General features: G+C 39.6%; 2 protein-coding genes across 6 annotated transcripts; both read right to left on the bottom strand.

The window, feature by feature from the left end:
* Positions 1-1,434: 1,434 nt before the first annotated feature.
* Positions 1,435-14,528, bottom strand: tlk2 (tousled-like kinase 2). Of its 5 annotated transcripts, XM_026164334.1 has the most exons (21): positions 13,773-14,525; positions 12,619-12,701; positions 11,058-11,135; positions 10,865-10,931; positions 10,740-10,783; positions 10,447-10,545; positions 9,806-9,904; positions 9,498-9,590; positions 9,188-9,298; positions 8,897-9,033; positions 8,307-8,459; positions 8,129-8,195; positions 7,930-8,027; positions 6,866-6,947; positions 6,546-6,637; positions 6,336-6,425; positions 6,079-6,248; positions 5,426-5,564; positions 3,715-3,826; positions 2,880-2,987; positions 1,436-2,736 (listed from the first exon to the last, which is right to left on the bottom strand). In XM_026164334.1, exons 2-21 carry the CDS (start codon positions 12,697-12,699, stop codon positions 2,563-2,565), a joined length of 2,094 nt encoding a protein of 697 aa, XP_026020119.1. In that variant the 5' UTR covers positions 12,700-12,701; positions 13,773-14,525; the 3' UTR covers positions 1,436-2,562. The 5 variants fall into 5 exon arrangements, with proteins under 5 accessions (XP_026020117.1, XP_026020115.1, XP_026020118.1 ...); XM_026164332.1 differs by having other exon boundaries at positions 1,435-2,736; positions 8,129-8,459; positions 14,407-14,528; XM_026164330.1 differs by having other exon boundaries at positions 1,435-2,736; positions 8,129-8,459; positions 13,773-14,527.
* Positions 14,529-14,723: 195 nt separating this feature from the next.
* Positions 14,724-18,463, bottom strand: mettl2a (methyltransferase 2A, methylcytidine). The gene is made up of 9 exons (XM_026163654.1): positions 18,265-18,463; positions 17,647-17,735; positions 16,834-17,102; positions 16,664-16,713; positions 16,499-16,559; positions 16,270-16,409; positions 16,055-16,161; positions 15,586-15,651; positions 14,724-15,489 (listed from the first exon to the last, which is right to left on the bottom strand). Exons 1-9 carry the CDS (start codon positions 18,414-18,416, stop codon positions 15,347-15,349), a joined length of 1,077 nt encoding a protein of 358 aa, XP_026019439.1. The 5' UTR covers positions 18,417-18,463; the 3' UTR covers positions 14,724-15,346.
* Between the last annotated feature and the right edge of the window lie 1,026 nt (positions 18,464-19,489).

A 19,489-nucleotide genomic window follows, 5' to 3' on the forward strand; every position in this document is an offset into this window, starting at 1 on the left:
TAAAAATGTATAAATAATAATCTGAGCTTTCAATTTTATGTTTTGAAAACCCTGTTAAAAAAACCCAACCCAATCAGCTTATTAAGCTCCTTTGTCAGAGCTGAACTCGTCAGAAAAGTTATCATGGCTTACTCGTGAGACCTGCTATAGTAGAGAGCCTTGAGTTGAAGGATATGAACATGCCAAATAACCTGTAATGCAGCATTAAAGATTTTACATTACAAGGGTTTCACACCAAGTACCACTTAAAACAACTAATTTATAAAGCTTTTTAATAACGATAGGATAAAGTCTGAATTAGAAGGAGTGAGTTGCCAACTCTGTGTACAGGGGAAAAAAAATAAATCAGATATTAGAAAATTTAACTAGGTGTGTTACGACTGAGTTCTCCAGTTGTCTTCAAATACAAAATACATCAACTATTACTCAGCTTGTCACCGCAGACACAAATGAGAACCCACTGAGTGTGGGCTTTAAAAATAGCTGTATAAATACTGACCTTCATGCAACTGTAGAAAAGCAGAAGTCAGAAAAATCTGTAATTGTAATCAGATTTATAACTGTTGCATTGAGCTTCCCTATTAAGTAAACTTTCTTCAGACTGTTTGTGTCCATTCTTTGTTTCCTTGCCACAACTTTCATTTGCTCAATTATTGAAGAATAAATTATAAGTCCCAAAAAGTTGATTCTGTTCATCTGGACGTAGCATTTTCAGTGGGAAAAAATACTTTATGACTGCAGGTTTCCCTAACTTTATAAACAGAACATTTGCATAATGACTGGAAATAGTGACTCAACCCATCTGCAGCCAAATGGGGCTGAATGCAAATTTCATTCATAGTCAATTAAATCGATTCTAAAGGAACATCGAAGGGACAAATAATTAAAAAGATACATATGCTCATGAATACACCTGCATTTAAAAATAGCTGTATAAATACTGACCTTCATGCAACTGTAGAAAAGCAGAAGTCAGAAAAATCTGTAATTGTAATCAGATTTATAACTGTTGCATTGAGCTTCCCTATTAAGTAAACTTTCTTCAGACTGTTTGTGTCCATTCTTTGTTTCCTTGCCACAACTTTCATTTGCTCAATTATTGAAGAATAAATTATAAGTCCCAAAAAGTTGATTCTGTTCATCTGGACGTAGCATTTTCAGTGGGAAAAAATACTTTATGACTGCAGGTTTCCCTAACTTTATAAACAGAACATTTGCATAATGACTGGAAATAGTGACTCAACCCATCTGCAGCCAAATGGGGCTGAATGCAAATTTCATTCATAGTCAATTAAATCGATTCTAAAGGAACATCGAAGGGACAAATAATTAAAAAGATACATATGCTCATGAATACACCTGCATTTAAAATGAAGATCGAAAGAAAGATGCAATGGTAACCCCATCACACACACAGAAAACAAGAACAACAGACACATTTTAACCAATAGTATTTAATGTTTTATGCAACTTTCTGCTAAGGCCCAATCTCCCCCAACAGTACTATAAAGTAAACCAGTCCCTTGCATTTTATTGTCCAAAAATAAATTCAAACATACCTAAATAAATATGTGTGTTTATGGTGGGGGAGTGGGGAAGGGGGCAAACAAAACATTAACAGTTCTAATTAAAGGCAACTTGAAAAACAACAGTTTTCCCCATTAAACTGGTTTAAATTGAGAAGTAAAAAAAAAAAAAATGTTAAAAGGGATCTCCTCTCAACAGCTTCCACCCCATATCAAGTAGCACAACTCTAAAACCATTCATTATAAAAACAGAGGTGAAACACTGCCACCATCTGGAAGTTATACGCTTTGGTCACAGGAGTTTGACGAGGATATGCGAGGGAGGGGGTACATGAGACTGTCAACTCTGTCCCTCCTCGTCACAGACTATTCAGGTCTGGAATTTATTCGAGGCAAGGGTTCCCAGAACAGCAGGTTGAATGACATAGTGCCACAGATATTTAGGGTTCAATACAATAACAGCCCCCCGACTGGTTCCCTCAGTTAAGTTCAGGGAAATGAAAACAAAAATATTTGAGCTAGCGGAATTCAGACTACCTTGGACCAGAATGGCTCATGCATGGATGTATCTGTGAGTGTGTATAGGTATGAGGTCTTCCACAGTCCTTTCCATCTGGCCAAGCTGAAGCAGTTCTATACTTCATTTTATTTTCTCTTTTTTTCCCCTAAAGCAGAAAAGAAAGCTCCGGAACATTGAACCCCATTTTTCACCAACACGCTGCAAAAACTCACCCCTTGCTATGTGAGTCATCCAGGGCTTTGACCCCTAGAACGATGTCATGTCACCCTTTTGAGAAAGCAGGACAGGTGGGCTGGGGTAGATGGATATGAGAAGGATGAAGGGTGACATGTTGTCTCCCCAAACCATCCATGACTTCTCACCCACCCCTTGCTGCCATCTGACCAGTTTCCCCTTGGGCATTTCATGGCAAGGTGGGATGCTGTTAGGAGGGGGGTGACACAGTATAGCGTCGCTCCCGCCCCACCCCACCCTTTTAAATGAATTCAGTTCACTAGTCAGTTAAGGGGCGTGGGCTCAGTTTGAGGCGCTGCTGTTGGAGGAGCTGGATGTGGAAGCCATTGCCATGCCTGAGGTGCCCGACGAGGCCACTGACTTGCGGATGTGGGGCATAAGGAAGGGGTCACTGGCCAGCTGGTGCACATCAATGCGGTCCTCCTTACGGTAGACTAGACAGCGCCTTATAAAGGCCTGGAAAGTGAACAAAAAACAGGGTGTAAGGACAGTACGTGCACTTGACTGCAGAGATTTTAAGGAGAGAAGAAAAAAAAAAAAAAAAAGCATTACAGTTGAAGTATTTGAAAATGCAAAGCCAAAAATCATGAGTGCAATACCTTAGCTTCAGGTGTGACTACAGGTTTAGGGGGAAACTGAACTTCTGTCGCCTTCAGGATGGTGTTTTCCTGTAAAATGTCCTGCTGGGACTGATTGTGGCCAAAAGGCTGCAAAAGCAAAAAGCAGTTAAAACAAAACAAAACAAAAGGCTTTTTTTTGACACAGGAGAATGAAAACAATTTGGGAGGCATTTGCAATATATTTCTAAGGGGTTAATTTGAGGAATAAGGATGAGAAACTACCAAATGTGCAGTTTACCTTTTAAAAAGAATGGCCTACAGATATATTTGAAAGTTACAAGTGTAAATGTTTGTGCTGATATTTTTTGTGTTGTTGTTGGACAGTATGTTAGCTTTAATGAAATAAAATGTAGGCATGCACAAACACTGCTTCTGCCTGAGCCAGGTCAGTCTCTACGTGCCATTTAGAATGTGTTAAATGTGATAAGAATCAGCTAAACTTTATTAATCCCAGAGGGAAATTGAGTTGTCATAGCAGCACACATACAACAGACAACAAAGCAAATAAAATGAAGTGTAGAACTAGAGATACAAATAGATAAACAAAGAGGCATAAATATAAACATAGAAGGGAATAACACCAATATTTCTGGGATATTAAATGGATGATGCAAACAAAACAAAAAAAACCAAACCAACAATACCAAGTTGATCTACAAAAACTGAATATAAATAATGCACATGCGCTGTTATACAGTGCAGTTACACTAAGTTTCTTTTCTCTAAAAATAAATGTGGAAAAAAAAAATCTAAAATTATCCCAACTGCAGCTCAGCTGTCTTATTAAAATGTTTATTCAGCGCGAGTTTCCTACCTTGCGGCCATACAAACACTGGTAGAAAATGACTCCCACAGACCACACGTCAACTTTATTGGAGATTTTGGGTGGTTCCTTGCCAACAACGAAGCACTCTGGGGGAAGGTACCTAAAAAAGAAGACGGGAGCTATGTTAATATTCATGAATTTCAGCAAGCCCAATTATACTGTCTGGACTTTCAAGGTGCATTCAATAGCATAGCAATTATTTAAATAAACATTGCACTCTAAATAAAAACCAGGCAATCAGAGTTAAATTGCAAGATGACCTTTACATATGCACTTATACACAAACCAGAACTGCAGAAACAGCCATTAACAAAAACATTACAACTACTACCAGTAGAGGACTGCTTTAAATGCTTTTTAGCCACAACCTCACTTCAGTTTTTTGTTTTACATGCATTATCCTGATTATGTTTTCTCTCCATTGTTATGGTATTATTCCTCGACCGTTCAACTACAATGACACAAACACTGAATATTTCTACCCTGCCAATATTAAGAAGAAATGCAGTTATTCAACATAAGTGACTGCAAGTGCCCCTTAATTTCACTCCTTTGCAATTTCATTCCCTTCAGACAATCCAGACAGTGTGCTGGACAATCTGACAAAATTCCCGTCTCCATTGACTATAAGCCTGCTCAGCTTTCATTGTGCAGCTGTGTCATATTTTAGCAACGTCCCACCTACCAGAAACACTCTATGGTTTCTCTTTACCAATTCAGTCTTTAAGTCTGACGTCATTAGCCATGTCTGGGCCCAAACTCCGCTGCAGGTCACCAAGTCAAATGATCACTGCAGCATTACTAAGAGTTGAAAAACTGTCTAAATTCTTTCATCTGTAATAAAATGATCAGCGTTGCTGCTTTACCGGGTGTAACAGTTAAATTTAACATCCAGGCATCCATGAAAACAGAATTTATGAAATTTAACAGAGTTAGAAGTTAGCAGGAAGTTAGCTCGCTAGCTTCCATCTAAATATAATATACCATGTTCTGACTGAGAGATTTCTGAAAAAAATAACACGTACAGCTCTGCTATCACCTCCAACATAAATGAAGACAGGAAAGTAAACAGCAGTGACGTTTGTAGGGTTACTGAAGTTGGACTAGCTGGTATATAATGATGTGCTACGTGATCGCTAGCGACACAGCTATGTTAGCATAATATAAACAGTGAGGCTGGAGGGCGAACGCTAACGAACAAGGACTTTTTTCCACTCGATAAACGTTAATGTGAGGGTTCCCAATGGTTAGTGGCAAATGCACTCGGATGGCAGGATGCTGTAAATGGGCCAAATTTCAGTCAGGAGAACAACTGAGATAATCCATCCACAATACGAGGTTAGTCAATATACTGCTGCATGGGCTGAGCTGTAGTTACATCGTAAGGGTTTAAAAACGTAGCTTTAAAATGATTAGCAGTAATAAAAAGCGAGAGAAGCCGACAGTGATCACTGACTGTTTTTAGGGGCTTGTTGAAATTAAATAGAACAACATACAGAGCAGTATTCATCACGTCATCATTTAAAGACCGGATAGCTGTTGTGTGAAAATTTCTCTCCTACTTATCTGCAGAAATTCATTGGCTAATTTTTATACAAGCTTTAACAATTAACAGCAGGCTCGATAAGACTTGTTTCCCACTCATGTACATTCGTTTCTGACTTTTCTAAACACCGTTATCTTTCAGCGCAAATATTACCAGTACGTCCCTGCTCCCTGTGAAGTCAGCTCCATCCCATCCACCGAGTTGTAGCTGTCATCATCCATGATCTTTGACAGGCCAAAGTCTGTGATCTTGATCTCCCCGCAAGCAGTGCCGTTCACTAACAGAATGTTACCTGAAAAGAGAGGGGAAAAGATTCACAGGCACGAAAGAAAATATCCAATATAAAATAAGATGGTAGCTAGCACAGTGGATCTATGTTTAGCACTTCTATTCCACAAAAAGTTCAAACCCAGGCAGGGTCTTTCTCTGGAGTTTTCATGTTTCTCCTTGTGCTTGCACAGGCTCTCTCTAGAACCTCCAGTTTCTTCCAACATCAAAAAACATGCCAGGTTAATGACACCTAAGTCAACCCACAACACTCTTGTAAAACACATTGCTAATCTTAGATGTTTTTTTTTTTTCTGATTAAGGTATTAAAAAAAAAAGAAAAAGAAAGTTACTTGGTTATGAATGAATGAGGGTTTGCTCCTTGTTAATAACCAGTGCGGTGCACTCTATTAGGCAGTTTAAAAACTGCTGCAGCAGGAAGGCAAGTAGTTAATTTTACTGATGGTATTACTATTTATTGAACATAAAGAAGAAATGTGCCAAGCTCTAACAATGCAAAAGCAAAAATGAAGACTTACCGGGTTTAAGGTCGTAGTGGATAATGGGCGGTCTGATCTCATTGAGGTACTTGAGGGCATTAACGATCTGCATGATGATGGAGCGGCCCTCTTTCTCTGACATTAACTTGTGCTGCTTCAGGTAGAAGTCCAAGTCATTACCCTCACAGTATTCCAGGACTGTGCAGAACCTGTTTCAAAACAAAGAAGAAGTGTTTAAGCACCTTGGCAGAATGTGGTGCAAGTTTCAAGTATTTGTTTTAAAAGCAATGACTTACGAGTCAGTGTCAAGTGAAAAGTAGTCATAAAGTTTAACTATTCGTGGGTGGTCCAGCTCTTTATGGATTCTATATTCTCTGCAAGCATGTCTGAAAATAAAGGATTTATGCAATGAAGTTAAAATGAAGTGACTTTACAATGGCACAGAAGATCAGTCAAAGCTGTGTTAAATATACCAAAGTATTGCCTCAAAATGGCAAAGCACTCACTTGTGATAATTTTCCTTCTTCTCATCCCTCCAGTTCTTGTTTAACTGGTGAATTTTGACCGCAACGTACCTTTGCTCTGTTAGGTCAAAGGCCTGGAAAAAAGTGAATCAGTAAGCATCTGTAGCAGCCATTGCTTCATTAGGTAAAGCAGAACTTCAGATTTAAGTCCTGTTTATTAATATTTCGTTTTCGTTTCAAGTAATCGTTTACTTGAAAATGCTGTAAAGGCAGCAAAACATGGACAAAAATATATATATATATATGAAAATGCAAGAAAAGAAAGAAAGACTGATCAGTCTCTTTCCTCATTACTCACTCACCTTGTAAACTTCACTGAAACCTCCCCGTCCAAGTAAATGGAGTAGCAGGTATCGGTCATTTAGCGTAGGGTGATCTTTGAATCTGCACAGAACGGAGTTTATAAAAAAAAAAAAAAAAAAAAAAGTATTAGGAGCAGAAGGACACCCCAGATTATTTTGGTGGAGGAGAAAGATGAAGAAAATAAAAGAACTATCCAACACTGAGGGCATTTTACCCCAACTAAACAATTTGGTAACAAAGCAACATTACTGACCTGGAGCCAGAAACTTGTTATCCGTTTTAACATAGAACTTGGAGTGAAGCCAGTTACACTGACAAATAGGCTTTCAAAGGATTAGACACCAATATAAGTAAAAAAACAAAATTCAGGAAGTGAAGTCTGAAATGGGTACAACCCTAATCAATTATTTGAACACAGCATTTTAAACCATCTAACTATCATTACTTATTTTAAGTTATAACAGTCCATCTTACCGTGCTGTCAATCCCAATGTATAATCAGATTAGATTTACAATTTTGGTCATCATAAAACATTTTATTTTTAGACAGCTTGGTTCTCCAAAACAAGGATTCCTTACTTCACTCACTCTGTGTCTGTATGCACAATAAACAAATTTTGCTCTATTCATTTTTAGTAAGAGAACAAAGGGAAAAAACTGCATATATTATCACAGGTGAAGTTCAGGAATTAATCAAATGGATTTGGAATGTATGAACACATTAAAATTAAAGTCACCTTATCTAAGAATGACTAAGGTGTCACTTTAACAGCAATGCTGTGTACATTGTACCCCTGCAAAATCACAGTTCAGAGTTCATGGCCTCAGTCATTCGTGAATTTTTCCTTAGAACCTAACTAATAAGCGTTCGTAGACATTCTGCAATTTTGCAGAAATGGCAAATATCCTCCACAAATTTTTATGGCCCTTTGAACGACAATAAAAATAGGCACTTATAGGCCTTTTATTTTTATTAAATTCACAGGTACTCTAGGAACATATCCCCAGAAAATTTCAGAGCTTGACTGTACTCCATGTCTGAAATGGGACTAAGAAATCTTACTGGGAATTATCTTCATTATGGATCCTTTTCAGCTCGCGTATGTGAAGATTTCGCACTCGCTCCAATCTCTCTAGCTCTGCTTGGATCTCAGCCTCTTCCTGCAAAACAAAATATAAATGTCAGAAGCTGTGCAACAAAACAAAACAACTAACGAAAAAGTTCATAATGAGCAACTGGCATCAAAAACATGGAGGATTACCTTCTTCAGATGGCCTAATCTTAGTTTAAAGATTTCCTCCTGCTCATGGTACTCTGCCTGTGATAACCTGCAAGACCAAAAAAAAAAGAAGAAAAAATAAAAAAGGCAGCTCCAAATAAATATACAGAGGGATGATATCTGGTATAAAAGAGAAAAGAAATTAACAAAAGCATCATACGCTTCACTTTCTGCTCCATTGGCCTTGCTTTTGCGTTTGTTTTGCTCAAGGCTTGGTGGTGGAGTCTGAGCCATGGAGGGTGGCTTGCGTTTGGCTAGCAGCTTCCTCTGCCTTTCAATCTCCTCTCGCTGGGAGTTGATTCTTTCCTGTTGTCTGGAAATAGACAATACATTAGCAGGAAAAATGGACCGTGCACCTCCCATTGTTTTGTCTTTCATGTGCTGTGTATCATTTGAGTTTTCTTTCTTTCTGTCCATTTTCTTTTTCTATTCCTCTGCTTTCTTCTCCCATCGTTCACCAACCTGTCCTTCATCCCCTAGCCGCTCCAGCATAATCCCCACACAGAGAATAATATGAATAATAAAATAAACTAAAATAAATATATAATACAAAAAGATTAACAATGGGAGCCTACAGAGAGTATAAGGTGCTCCTGTTAGGAAAGCAAATGTGTTTGACACAACAAAGCATTCAAACTATGATTCTGCTTGCTACAAATGCTGGAAAAACAAAGAAAATAATTTTTACAGTTGGATTTTGACATTTAAACTAGCACAAATACTTAATGCATTAAACACGAAGAGCCTCACTTGATAAGATTTTGGAAAGCATATCCATCTGTCCACTGCTCAGTAAAAGATGCACCGTGTCTCACTGTGGTGAAATGACCCAGTCGAAGCCTATCCTGCATACTTTTATCCCGACATGCCATCTTCTCTTGTTTAGACTGAAACAAGGGGAGGGAAGAAAGGCAGGCATTAAAGCTGGAATATTTATTGTGAAGTGCCGTATTTCAGGATTTGTTCAAGTAGCTCATTAATTTAATGACTTATTCACTTTGGAAACTAATAGTTTAAAATTACATCAATGCATAAACATACCTTTTCAATCAGAAGCTTCTTGGACATGGTCACACACTTATTTAAACGTTCCTTGTATCGCTCTAGCATTCTCTGTTGTTCATCAATTTGCCTCCTCAGATCACAGTTGGCCTGGAAGAGAACATATAATAAAGCACAAAAACGTTCATATATGAAGAATGAACAAAAAGAATACTTGTTTATAAAAGCAGAAATGTCAACTCTAACATGCCTTGAGTGAAAAAAAAACCAAGACAGAAAACATGATATTCTCAAAACTAATGAAAATTGCAAGCAGAGTAGCAGGGGTGAAGTGTAATGAGATTAGTACCCGCAACAAATCGTCTATGCGGCCCTCCTTCTTCTCCAGGTCAGAGTTCTTGTTGTTCTCCATTGCTGTTAGTTTCTCTATAGTAAGGTCAGACTAAAGGGTACATTGAGCACAAAAGTGTCGGTTAATGCTGGCTCAGTCTACATCACAGTGAAATGCAGTGCAACAAGTAGTTTCATCTAACAATATCTTCCATCTTATAATGACTGCTTGTGACTTGTTGGTACATATGCTGACTATTTACCAACTTACAACTCAAATAAGAGTTAAACCAGACAAACAACCAGCTGGAAGAGCGTGTCCAGTACCTGTGTGGCTTTGTGGAGCACGTGAAGAGAAGGAGGCTTCAGTGAACAAGAGGAGTGTTCTGTGTTGGAGCTGACGGATGACGGGCTTCCTTGCTGCACCTGGAAGATAGAAACACTCATCAGTCGCCTTCATCACAATAGTTGTGATAAAACATGATAGCAATCTGGAACAAGAACATTTATGGAAACCGCAATCTGAGAGTAAACGAGAAGCATATGAGATAAAATAGGCAAGTCTAAAGTTTTGGATGACAAAAAGAAGCTCAGGTGTATTAAACAATTCATTTTACTTGGAGAGATGCACGGCCTCTGGTTTACAAAAGTAGCAAATGTGCAACAGGTTTATCTAAACTCTTTTTGATTATAACATTAATAGCTGCCTTTATGTTTGACAAACGGTACTAAATAAGCCATTTCTCATTCAATACTTTTTTTTCCTTGGTTTTAACTGCTAACTGCATTGTACTGCACTAAACACAGTTTCTGTACAGGGGCATTTATAGACCACATTTGATTCTTCACATCTTCTTAATAAGACAAGTGAAAGAGACAATGGAAAGAGCTGAGATTTGAAAAATAAATAAATAAATAAATAAGAGTAAAGAAAAGCACAAGAAAGACCATAGAGCAAACATGCTCACCATGACAGGGGGGTTGGACAGAGAGTGCTGTGGGGAAGAGCGGACCACTGGTGGAATTCCCCTGGCAGGGCTGGTACCAGGACCGCTACCTCCCGCAAACTGATAGACAGGTAAAGGAAGAACGAATGGAAGAAGAAAAAGAAAAAAGCAGTTCAATGGAAAAGACCAAGGTGGCTATAAGAAGGTGTTAGAAGATATGTGAAATATTATATCCCCCACACTGAAGCATTCCAGGGGATGTGAGCTTAGCTGTTCCCAGCACAAAAAAAGGGAGAACATTTTCTGCCACTCACCTCAAAATAATCACTAATTTTATGTCCTCTTGCTCCTGCTTTGGCTGGAACAGAGAATCGAGGAGTTCAGAAAAAGCTGAGGAAATGTGGGATACATGATAAAAAGAACTCAGAGACAATCCTACCTTGGCTGTCAAAGTGGTCTGCTTTGCGTTTCCTCACTCTCTGGTCATTTGCCTTTTTCTCAGGAGTCTGTGAGGAAAGTCGCATGCATCAGCCAAATGCATTACAATGTAACACCCAGAGATGGGGTTGGCATTAAAAAAACAAAAACATAAACAACAACAAAAAAATAATGCTGTAAGGGTTGAGACTAACCTCTAGCTCTTTGTCACTGAGAGAGCCCACACTGCATAGACTCTGATTGGATGACTCATTTTGATTCTGACCTGAGCCCTATTAAAAATCAGGTAAAAATACATGAGAGAATTTACAGAGAGCAAATAACCACACATATGCTTAAAAGGTGCAAGAGACATGTAGAAATAAAATTTCATCCTCAAAATGCATGCCCGTGTGTGAGAGAAAGAGAGAGAGCAAGAGCGAGAGAGAACGAGTTTGAAAAGAGAGTAAAATGGGTGACAAACTGAGGGAAAGGATGCGGAGGCTTGGCTAAATACCATCACCATTAACTTCCCACAGAATGTAGACCTGCATCGGTTCTAATGCTGGTTCCCTAGGTGATGCCTGTCAATCAAGTGATTCACATCAAAATTCAGGAGGCACTGTCCAATCAGGGAGAGATACTTAGTCATTCAGAGCACACTAGAGCTCTCTCACTGAACCCTCCTAAAATGGCTGAACATTAGGCATGCTGCTGGGGATGTATTCCTCTGTCTCTCCGTCACCTTTAGATAATGTCATCTATTTTTCTCCTGTTCACTATAGTCTTAACTAGTGCCCCTCTCCAGAGAAAGACATTGAAAAGATGCCTTGCATCATTTACGAATGATGGTTTCTTTTTAACCCCCTCCAAATTCATATCTTGGTTGTTTTACAAAAAAAGGGGGCACTTTTCAACAGATTCTAACCCCCCTATGCTCCATTATCAAAAGGTGCTCTACATCTTTGTCTGCAAAGGACAACAATTTTCATGCCAAGTCAGTGATAACAAATACAGTAGCAGTGCCACGAGGCTTTCCAAGGTCAAAGAAAAAACTCAAAACTTCTATGTAAGATTGAAGGCTTTTAGACCACCAACCCATATTTCTTCAGAGCGATTTGTAGAATTACTTGTCCCTCACTTTCTAAACCCCCACGCACACACACATTGCTTGTCTTGTCATACAGGGTGGTTGTGGCATGATGCCTTAGCAAGAGCCGCCATCTTCTCTGCGGTAGCAGCCATGCCATGCTCTGGGCTCTGCTCTGCCTATGGCTGGCACAGGGCCCACTCCTGGCACTGACTCTCACTCCCTAACTGTTCCAAGATCACCTTCCACAAAGACAGCTCCATCTATGTAGCAAGAAAGGGGTGTGAGGCTAAATGCTGCCTTCACTTACACCTGGTCAAGAACCATTTCTGCATTCCTCTTCTGCTTTCACTCCTCCTCCCTCTACCACCCCTGTCCCGTCTGTGGCCTTTTTGGCAGGCATCACCACTTGCATATACAGCCGCTACATCATGAGCCAGGGAGAGATGCCATATCACACCAGCCAAAAAACACAGACACAGCTCAACCTTCTCCAGAGACAGACAAAGAAAAGGAGTGGGGCCAAGCTTGTCCAGGCCAAACAGCAGAATGATACTGAGGCTGAGTTAGACAAAGAAAGGGAAGAGATTCACAAAAATGTTTAATTAAGAAAATCTGTAATTCTAATAAGCTCTCTGACTAGACTTCCGATGCTTCACCTTTGTGACATCTGCTGTAACACAAACCTTTGCCACACCGACCCCTGTGAAGCGAGCCTCCAGCAGCTCCTGCCGTCGGGGGTCCAAGCTATGCAGTTCTTCCATCATGGCTGCAGAGACAAGAGCACAGATTAAGGAAGGTGTTGAAGAGTGTGGAATATTCAAGTGGGAGTGAGGGTTCACTGTTTCAAAAGCCATCTTTTGTGATGACTCATGGCTGTTTTTAACTATATGGATGTGGAAAATTCCTGTTCTGAGTCATCAATAAGCTTGACAACAATGTTATACATCATGTGTTCAGCAAGTACCGGCCATAAAACTTTGTTACTCAATAATATATTGCAAAATCTAGCCCAACATATAGCTAATAACACACACTTAATAGGCATTAAAGACGTGGGCCAGATGTGTGTAGTGATTGCTTGGAAATTATAGCATCATGTGATAACGCCCTGGCATTATAGGCCTAAGTTACATGGCGCTGGAGTTATGAAAGGTCACTAATGGAGGGGCTGCCAAGTACACTCACAGCAATGGCCACAATAGACAATAAGGGTCCAGCTTGCTAGCTTGTGTAAAGGTTAACGTTACACGCCCAATACTGTGTTCCAAGTCAGTTATCTATGAATTGCATGGATTGAAATAAAAAGTGCAACCTGTGGTGTCCATGTCAATCCATGTCAAACAGCCCTTAATTCTACTCATTACAGGTTTGGCTGGCTCAACGTTATAATGACAACATATTGATCTAAAAGATCCCCTGTGAATAACCCGCGAAGTAATCAGCCAAGACTGAAAAATGAGCTAAATGAGCTACAAGTCTACCGATGTTGGACATCACTTAGCGTAGCATTGCAATACAGCAGCTAACAGTTAACGTTAGCTAGTAACATAAAGATTGGATTTTGACAAACAATTAATGCTCCCAGAACAGACAAACGTTGATTATTCCTGCTCGATCAAATGGCTGCTTAAGCAAATAAATAGTAAATTGAACCCCGAAACAGTAAGGGGTTTTGCGAACATATTACATGGCTAGCGTTAGGTATCCAACGGGCTAACTCAAAAAAGAAGCATCTTCTCTGTTCTGTTTTGCCAGGTGCTCGTGCCACGAAGTCTCCATTTAGCGAGAGGCATGCCCAGATATGTCATTTTGTTCGATAACCAACCGAAATACTTACTGTAATTTAATATTTTCACGGTCCTCTGAAGGGCCTGTTAACCCCGAAACTGTCTCTGTTGTTTCCCCCTGTTCTCGGCAGACCCTCCCAGGCTAGGCCGCATCCACAGCCGCGTCCCTCGCGTGCTTATTGCAACGATCAAGACACGGGAGCGCGCTGCGTAGCTCAGGGTTGACGACGGAGGATTCCCTCGGAGGCCTCGACAACTCCGGGTATCCCAAACCCGCCTTTCTATACCAGTTAGGCGGGGATCCCCATCACATCCCTCTCTCCGAGGACCATACCGTGCATCGGTCGGGTTATCTCGTTCCACACAATGGCGACCCTCGAGGTCCTGCGTTTTTCACCAGGTATAAATGATGTCTTTAAGCTAGCGTTAGTTACCCCCCTATCTTTATCTCCCCCGGTGATGTGATGAATTTAGGGTCCTGGGTGTCAGCTCGACCAAAACAAAGTTCGTCTCCAGTCGCCTTCCTCGCTTCAGGGAAGAAACCAATCTATTTCGGAAGTTGTGCTGTTGCAGGCGTTTCAGCTGAATCCGGATCGATTCGGTTCGGTTCTCATGTTTTTTGCAATGTAAACAATAATCAGTAAAATCTCATATTTTCTCGTGAGATTGGTCAAGTATTTTCACCTTCATCCAGTCCACGCCTGCTCCAAATCTCTTGTCTGGACCAATGGCAAATGCCTCTGTACACAATACAATTTACCAGCGCCCACCCACAGTTACTAAAAGGATCACTTATCAGAAAGTTCCCATCATGTTCACACCCACATGCTTTACGGACTTAATATAACCAATTGCTAACTGATTTGTTGTCTTTTTTCCTAACCAGCCAGTCAACCACTAAACGTGAGATGGAAAGCAAAGTAGCATCGGAAAAAAGCACAACCTTGAAATTTTCAAGGTATTTTAAATACTAAATTAAAAATAAACTTCATTTTTTAAAATTTCTTTTTATTTTGCATGTACAAAAGGGAAAATCTTAAAAATCATTCAGTTTATTTCAAAACATCAGGAACAATATGTCAGAAGAGAAACATACAGGTAACCAGCACTTTCTTAAATAATTGAACTGAACAATCACTGAAAAAAATGTTTTTGTCTTTCTCAAGTCAAAGTTTTGATTTAGTACTTCGAAATTTTTGACTTATTAAAGGTGATATTTTAAGAGATCTAGTTAGTAAATTGAAATTTTCAGCAACCCAACTTAAAACTTCGAGATAACTTGAAATTTAGACTTAGCTCTGCCTGGTAATTTTTTTTTCTTTCCAGTGGCTGAAACAGGCTTCCATAAGAAAGTGACAAGACATGACTATTGCAGCTAGGACTGCTGCACCATCAGGAAACTTACGCATAAAAAAAGTGTCCATCTGCAGTTTAGCAGCTGGGATAGTGTAAAACCTTTACAGTATGTAAATATTCTGTTGCATTCCCTTCATCACAAAGCTTTTCATGTCCACTCCATACACCCACTGGAAAAAGCAAGCACCACCTTCTCTTCACTTCCTAAATTCTGGCTGTAGTTGACAGTCAAGTCAGGTGGGTTCTCCCCACTTTCACACCCAGGTGGCTAAACTGGAGCCTGGCGGTACTTGCACTGAATCCACACCCTGTACATGGTGAGTTGCTTCCCTCTGTTCACCTGTAGCCTTCTGTCCACAAGGTTCTGCACTTTCTCCAGCTTAGCCTGAGTGAACAGCTCATGGAGCTCATCTAAAATGAGCACAGAAATATTTTTTGGATACACCATCAGAAAGCAACTCTACAAAAATAAACCCCAATAAATCTTTATTAAGACCTTTTTTGTACCTTGAGTAAAAAAATATACTTGCGTTCCATCGCCTCGGACATAAAAGTTTTCGGCGAGACACCTTCCTAAAAAAAAAACCAAACCACAAGCACATTATTTTCCAGCAACTTGTAGAAAATAACATATCATTGTCATGTAAATAATAAGCCAGAACATGGTAATATTACATAATAATATTACATCCATTAATATATCGCCCTTTCAAACCTCAAATTCGAACTTCTTGCACAGCTGGATTTACTGTTACTTTTTGCATTTTAAGCAGTTCTTAATGCATTTTAAACATATTTAAGACCATCTCTCACTCATTTTCGTAACCGCTTTTCTAATTCACTATCATGGGTTTTACAGATTTGGAATTACCTAAAAAAAAAAAAAAAAAAAAAAAAAGCATGTTACAGCAGGTAAAAAAAATTTTTAAAGACCAAACTGTGGAAAATTTTGAACCCAGTGTCTTGCAGAACTAACCTTTCTTGAAGCGGAGCTGTGCCATATCGTAGCGTCCATAGTCCCTGAGCAGCATCACTCCACCGGGCTTCAGGAGGCGTGCTAGTCTACTGATGGATGCTTGCATCCTGAAGTTAGGGTGAAAGTATAAGAAGCAGTGACAATTTAATTACTTCCACCGAGTGAAACCAAAGGAAAGACAAAAGGGAAGAGGGGAAAAAAAAAGAAGTTCATACTTCTTGGGATGCAGAGCTGATAGAACAAAGATTAGCACTATAACATCAAGGGTTCCATCAGGGATGGGGTAATTGGCTTCTACATCGCTCAAGTCGTGAACAAAGGCATAACAACGCCCTGGGTCGTACTCTGGATTACTCTGATGACAAGAGGACAGTTTTAATTTATTAGCTAGATTACAACCTGAGAAATGATCATCCTTTCATGATCCCATCATCATTATCTCACCTTGACTAATTCCACAGCAGTGCTGGAGAAGTCACAGCAGTAAACAAAGAGTCCTGGATCACTGCAAAGGGCAAATTATTGTTTTATGGTGCACATTATACTACAAGAGAATAAATAAGATGTGTGCTTTTTAAACATAGATTGAAATGTTTTGCCAGCACTTACTTGTTGGTCTTTAGTATTGGAAAAACTGTATTTCCCACACCACATCCAACCTGTACAGAGTTTTATATAAATAAAACAGTAAAACTGTTTCATGACAACAAATCCTCTTAAAACCTTTAACTGAAAATTTAGCTAAGTTTAGCTAACTTGCTTTCGTTATGCTGTCTCACCTCCAGTATGCGATAGGTGGCAGACGAGCCAGGAAAGTCACCATCAGTGTGAGACAAAGCTGCATGTTCCCCGCTTTGCTCTCCATCCTGACTGTTCTGCTGACTTTCTACTGCACCAGAGGCACCAGGGTGCGATTCATGGTTCAGGCTGCACTGTGGGGCCAACTCTGGGAACTCTGTGAAGAGCCAGTGACGGTCTTTGAAGAAACGATTCTCGTGGATTGTGTAAAAGCCGTTCCAGTACTCATTGGCCCGGCTGTCGTATTCCTCTGCAAAGGTAAAGCAAAGCAAAGTAAAGCAAGTGTTTAAGTAATGGAGCATTATGTTGCCTTGCTTACAAATCACCACAAAACACTTTAAAGTACTTAATAAGACTATATATACAGTGTATCCACTAAGTATTCATAACATTTCATCTGTTTCACATTTTGTTATGTTACAGCCTTTAATTTTTGCCTCAAAATTCTACACATAATACTTCATAATGACAAGGTGAATAAAAGTTTGCCTGAAATTCTTGTAAGTCTATTTAAAAGCAAAATAAAAAAAACAAAAACAAACTATAATATCTCATAACCTGTAAAGTTAAGCTGAAGGTGAAAAAAGTGGTTACAAATTAATGTCAGCAACAATCTTTTTGTGCTAACAGCAGCAACAGAGATCTGGTCGCTTTCACAAGAAACAAAAAATGAAAGGAAAGTGGATGCAACATTGGGGATGGCTGTCCTCCTGATTAATAAGCTATACATCTCTTACTGGTCTTTACTGTCAGTCACACTGTGCGGTTTATGTGTATAACTGCAATGATGCAACCTTGTTTCTCTGGAGGTAGCGGCTGACTGTTTTCTAAGACTTTCTTCTTAGCGGTTGCTTCTTGTTCATCGGTCCACTCCACATTGTCCCTGATGGTGAGAAACCCCAATTATCCCAAAGCAACGTGGCACACAAAAACACTCTCAGTCCTGAAATACTTAAAGATATGACACTTTCACACTCAGATTGGTGATGGGTTGTAAGCAGGTGTAATAAAATCTGCAAAGTACTTTGACATGTAGCCTGAACATTTTTACACAAATCTTTGCTACATGTTAAAGATGTTTTAAATAACTCCGTATTTAGATATGAAAGGCTGACCAATCAGGTGCAGAGAAATACTTGGCAATAATTTTATGAATGTTATTCAGCAACCAGTTCAACCCATGTCCCGTGATTACATTGTAGGAGAAATCCATATTCAGTTAATGTTATTTTAAGTGTTAACATAATGTTATGTTAACATTAAATTAATGTCAATGTTAAAAAAATAACGGCTCGCAGAATTACACACAATCTATGGCAAGTCATAACAGTGTCCGAGTGAGCAGCCTTGACAGAGATGCACAGGAACATATGTCTGCTCCATTGGGGGGAGTTCTTTTAAAAGATACCGACCATGCGTTATGCTGGAAGACCTGTCGTGGGTCTGTAAGGAAACGTGTCCCGAACTGAGGTCTCTTCACATCACAGGTAGATGAATCCGACAGCGTCAATCCGGCTTCGCCGCTGCCTCCCTCCACCCCGTCCACAGCGTGGGGCGCCGCCATGTTGGAACTGACGTGCAGAAGAAGGGGCGGACGTTTAATTATGATGCATTCAAAGGCGAGAGGAAATATTACAACTAATGTGAAAAGCCCTAACAGCTGTATTTAACAAATAAAATAAAATAACAATAATGATACATATTTCAAGCTCGTATAGTAAAACTATCGGGAGATTTACGGTGTATTTTAAAAAAAGAAAAGAGGCTAGTTTTAATTCTTTACACTATTTTTTCACGTTTCACTTTGTTATTTTTCTGGTAGCACTTACAGGTGTTCATACACTAGAGGGAAACATATGTTAGGAAGATTTTCGGGAGGTTAATTTAGAAAAACTTACTAAAACCCGTCTTTAAAAATACTCTTGTCTGATCGTGTAGAAAATTTTTACATTTTTACATCATGGACAATAGTTACCAGAGCAGAGTACAGTACAGTTGTTAAAATTAGCGTACAGATAGTGTGCAAACAGAGCAGGATACTGAAAGATGTTTAAATAGTTAAGAATATTTAGAATAATTAGAAAAGTGCAGATTGTGTATTGTACCTGTGCATTAAAAAGTAGACATGTAACTTACAATAAGTTAGTGTATATATAAGCTGAGAAAAAGTAATGTGCAGTTATAACAGTAGAAGTTGTTGCAGCACTGATGTAGACATCTATGTTTGTTGGGAGCAGTTCTGATTGTACAGCCTGACAGCTGCAGGGAGGAAGGACCTGCGGAAACGCTCCTTCATGCATCGAGGATGCAGCAGTCTGCCACTGAAGGAGCTCTGCAGTTCAGCAACATTTACATGCATGGGGTGGGAGACTCTGTCCATCAGAGATGTTATTTTGGCCAGAGTCCTTCTGTCTCCCACCACCTGCACTGAGTCCAGGGTGCATCCCAGAACAGAGCTGGCCTTCCTAATGAGTTTATCCAGCCTCTTCCTCTCAGCTGTCAATAAACTGTTGCTCCAACATACCACACTGTAAAAAATAACGGATGCCACCACAGAGTCATAGAAGGTCTTTAGAAGCGCTCCCTGGACTCCAAATGACCTCAGTCGCCTCAGCAGGTAGAGTCTGCTCTGACCCT

The sequence above is a fragment of the Astatotilapia calliptera genome, chromosome 4, assembly GCF_900246225.1.
Source record: "Astatotilapia calliptera chromosome 4, fAstCal1.2, whole genome shotgun sequence".
Classification (NCBI taxonomy): domain Eukaryota; kingdom Metazoa; phylum Chordata; class Actinopteri; order Cichliformes; family Cichlidae; genus Astatotilapia; species Astatotilapia calliptera.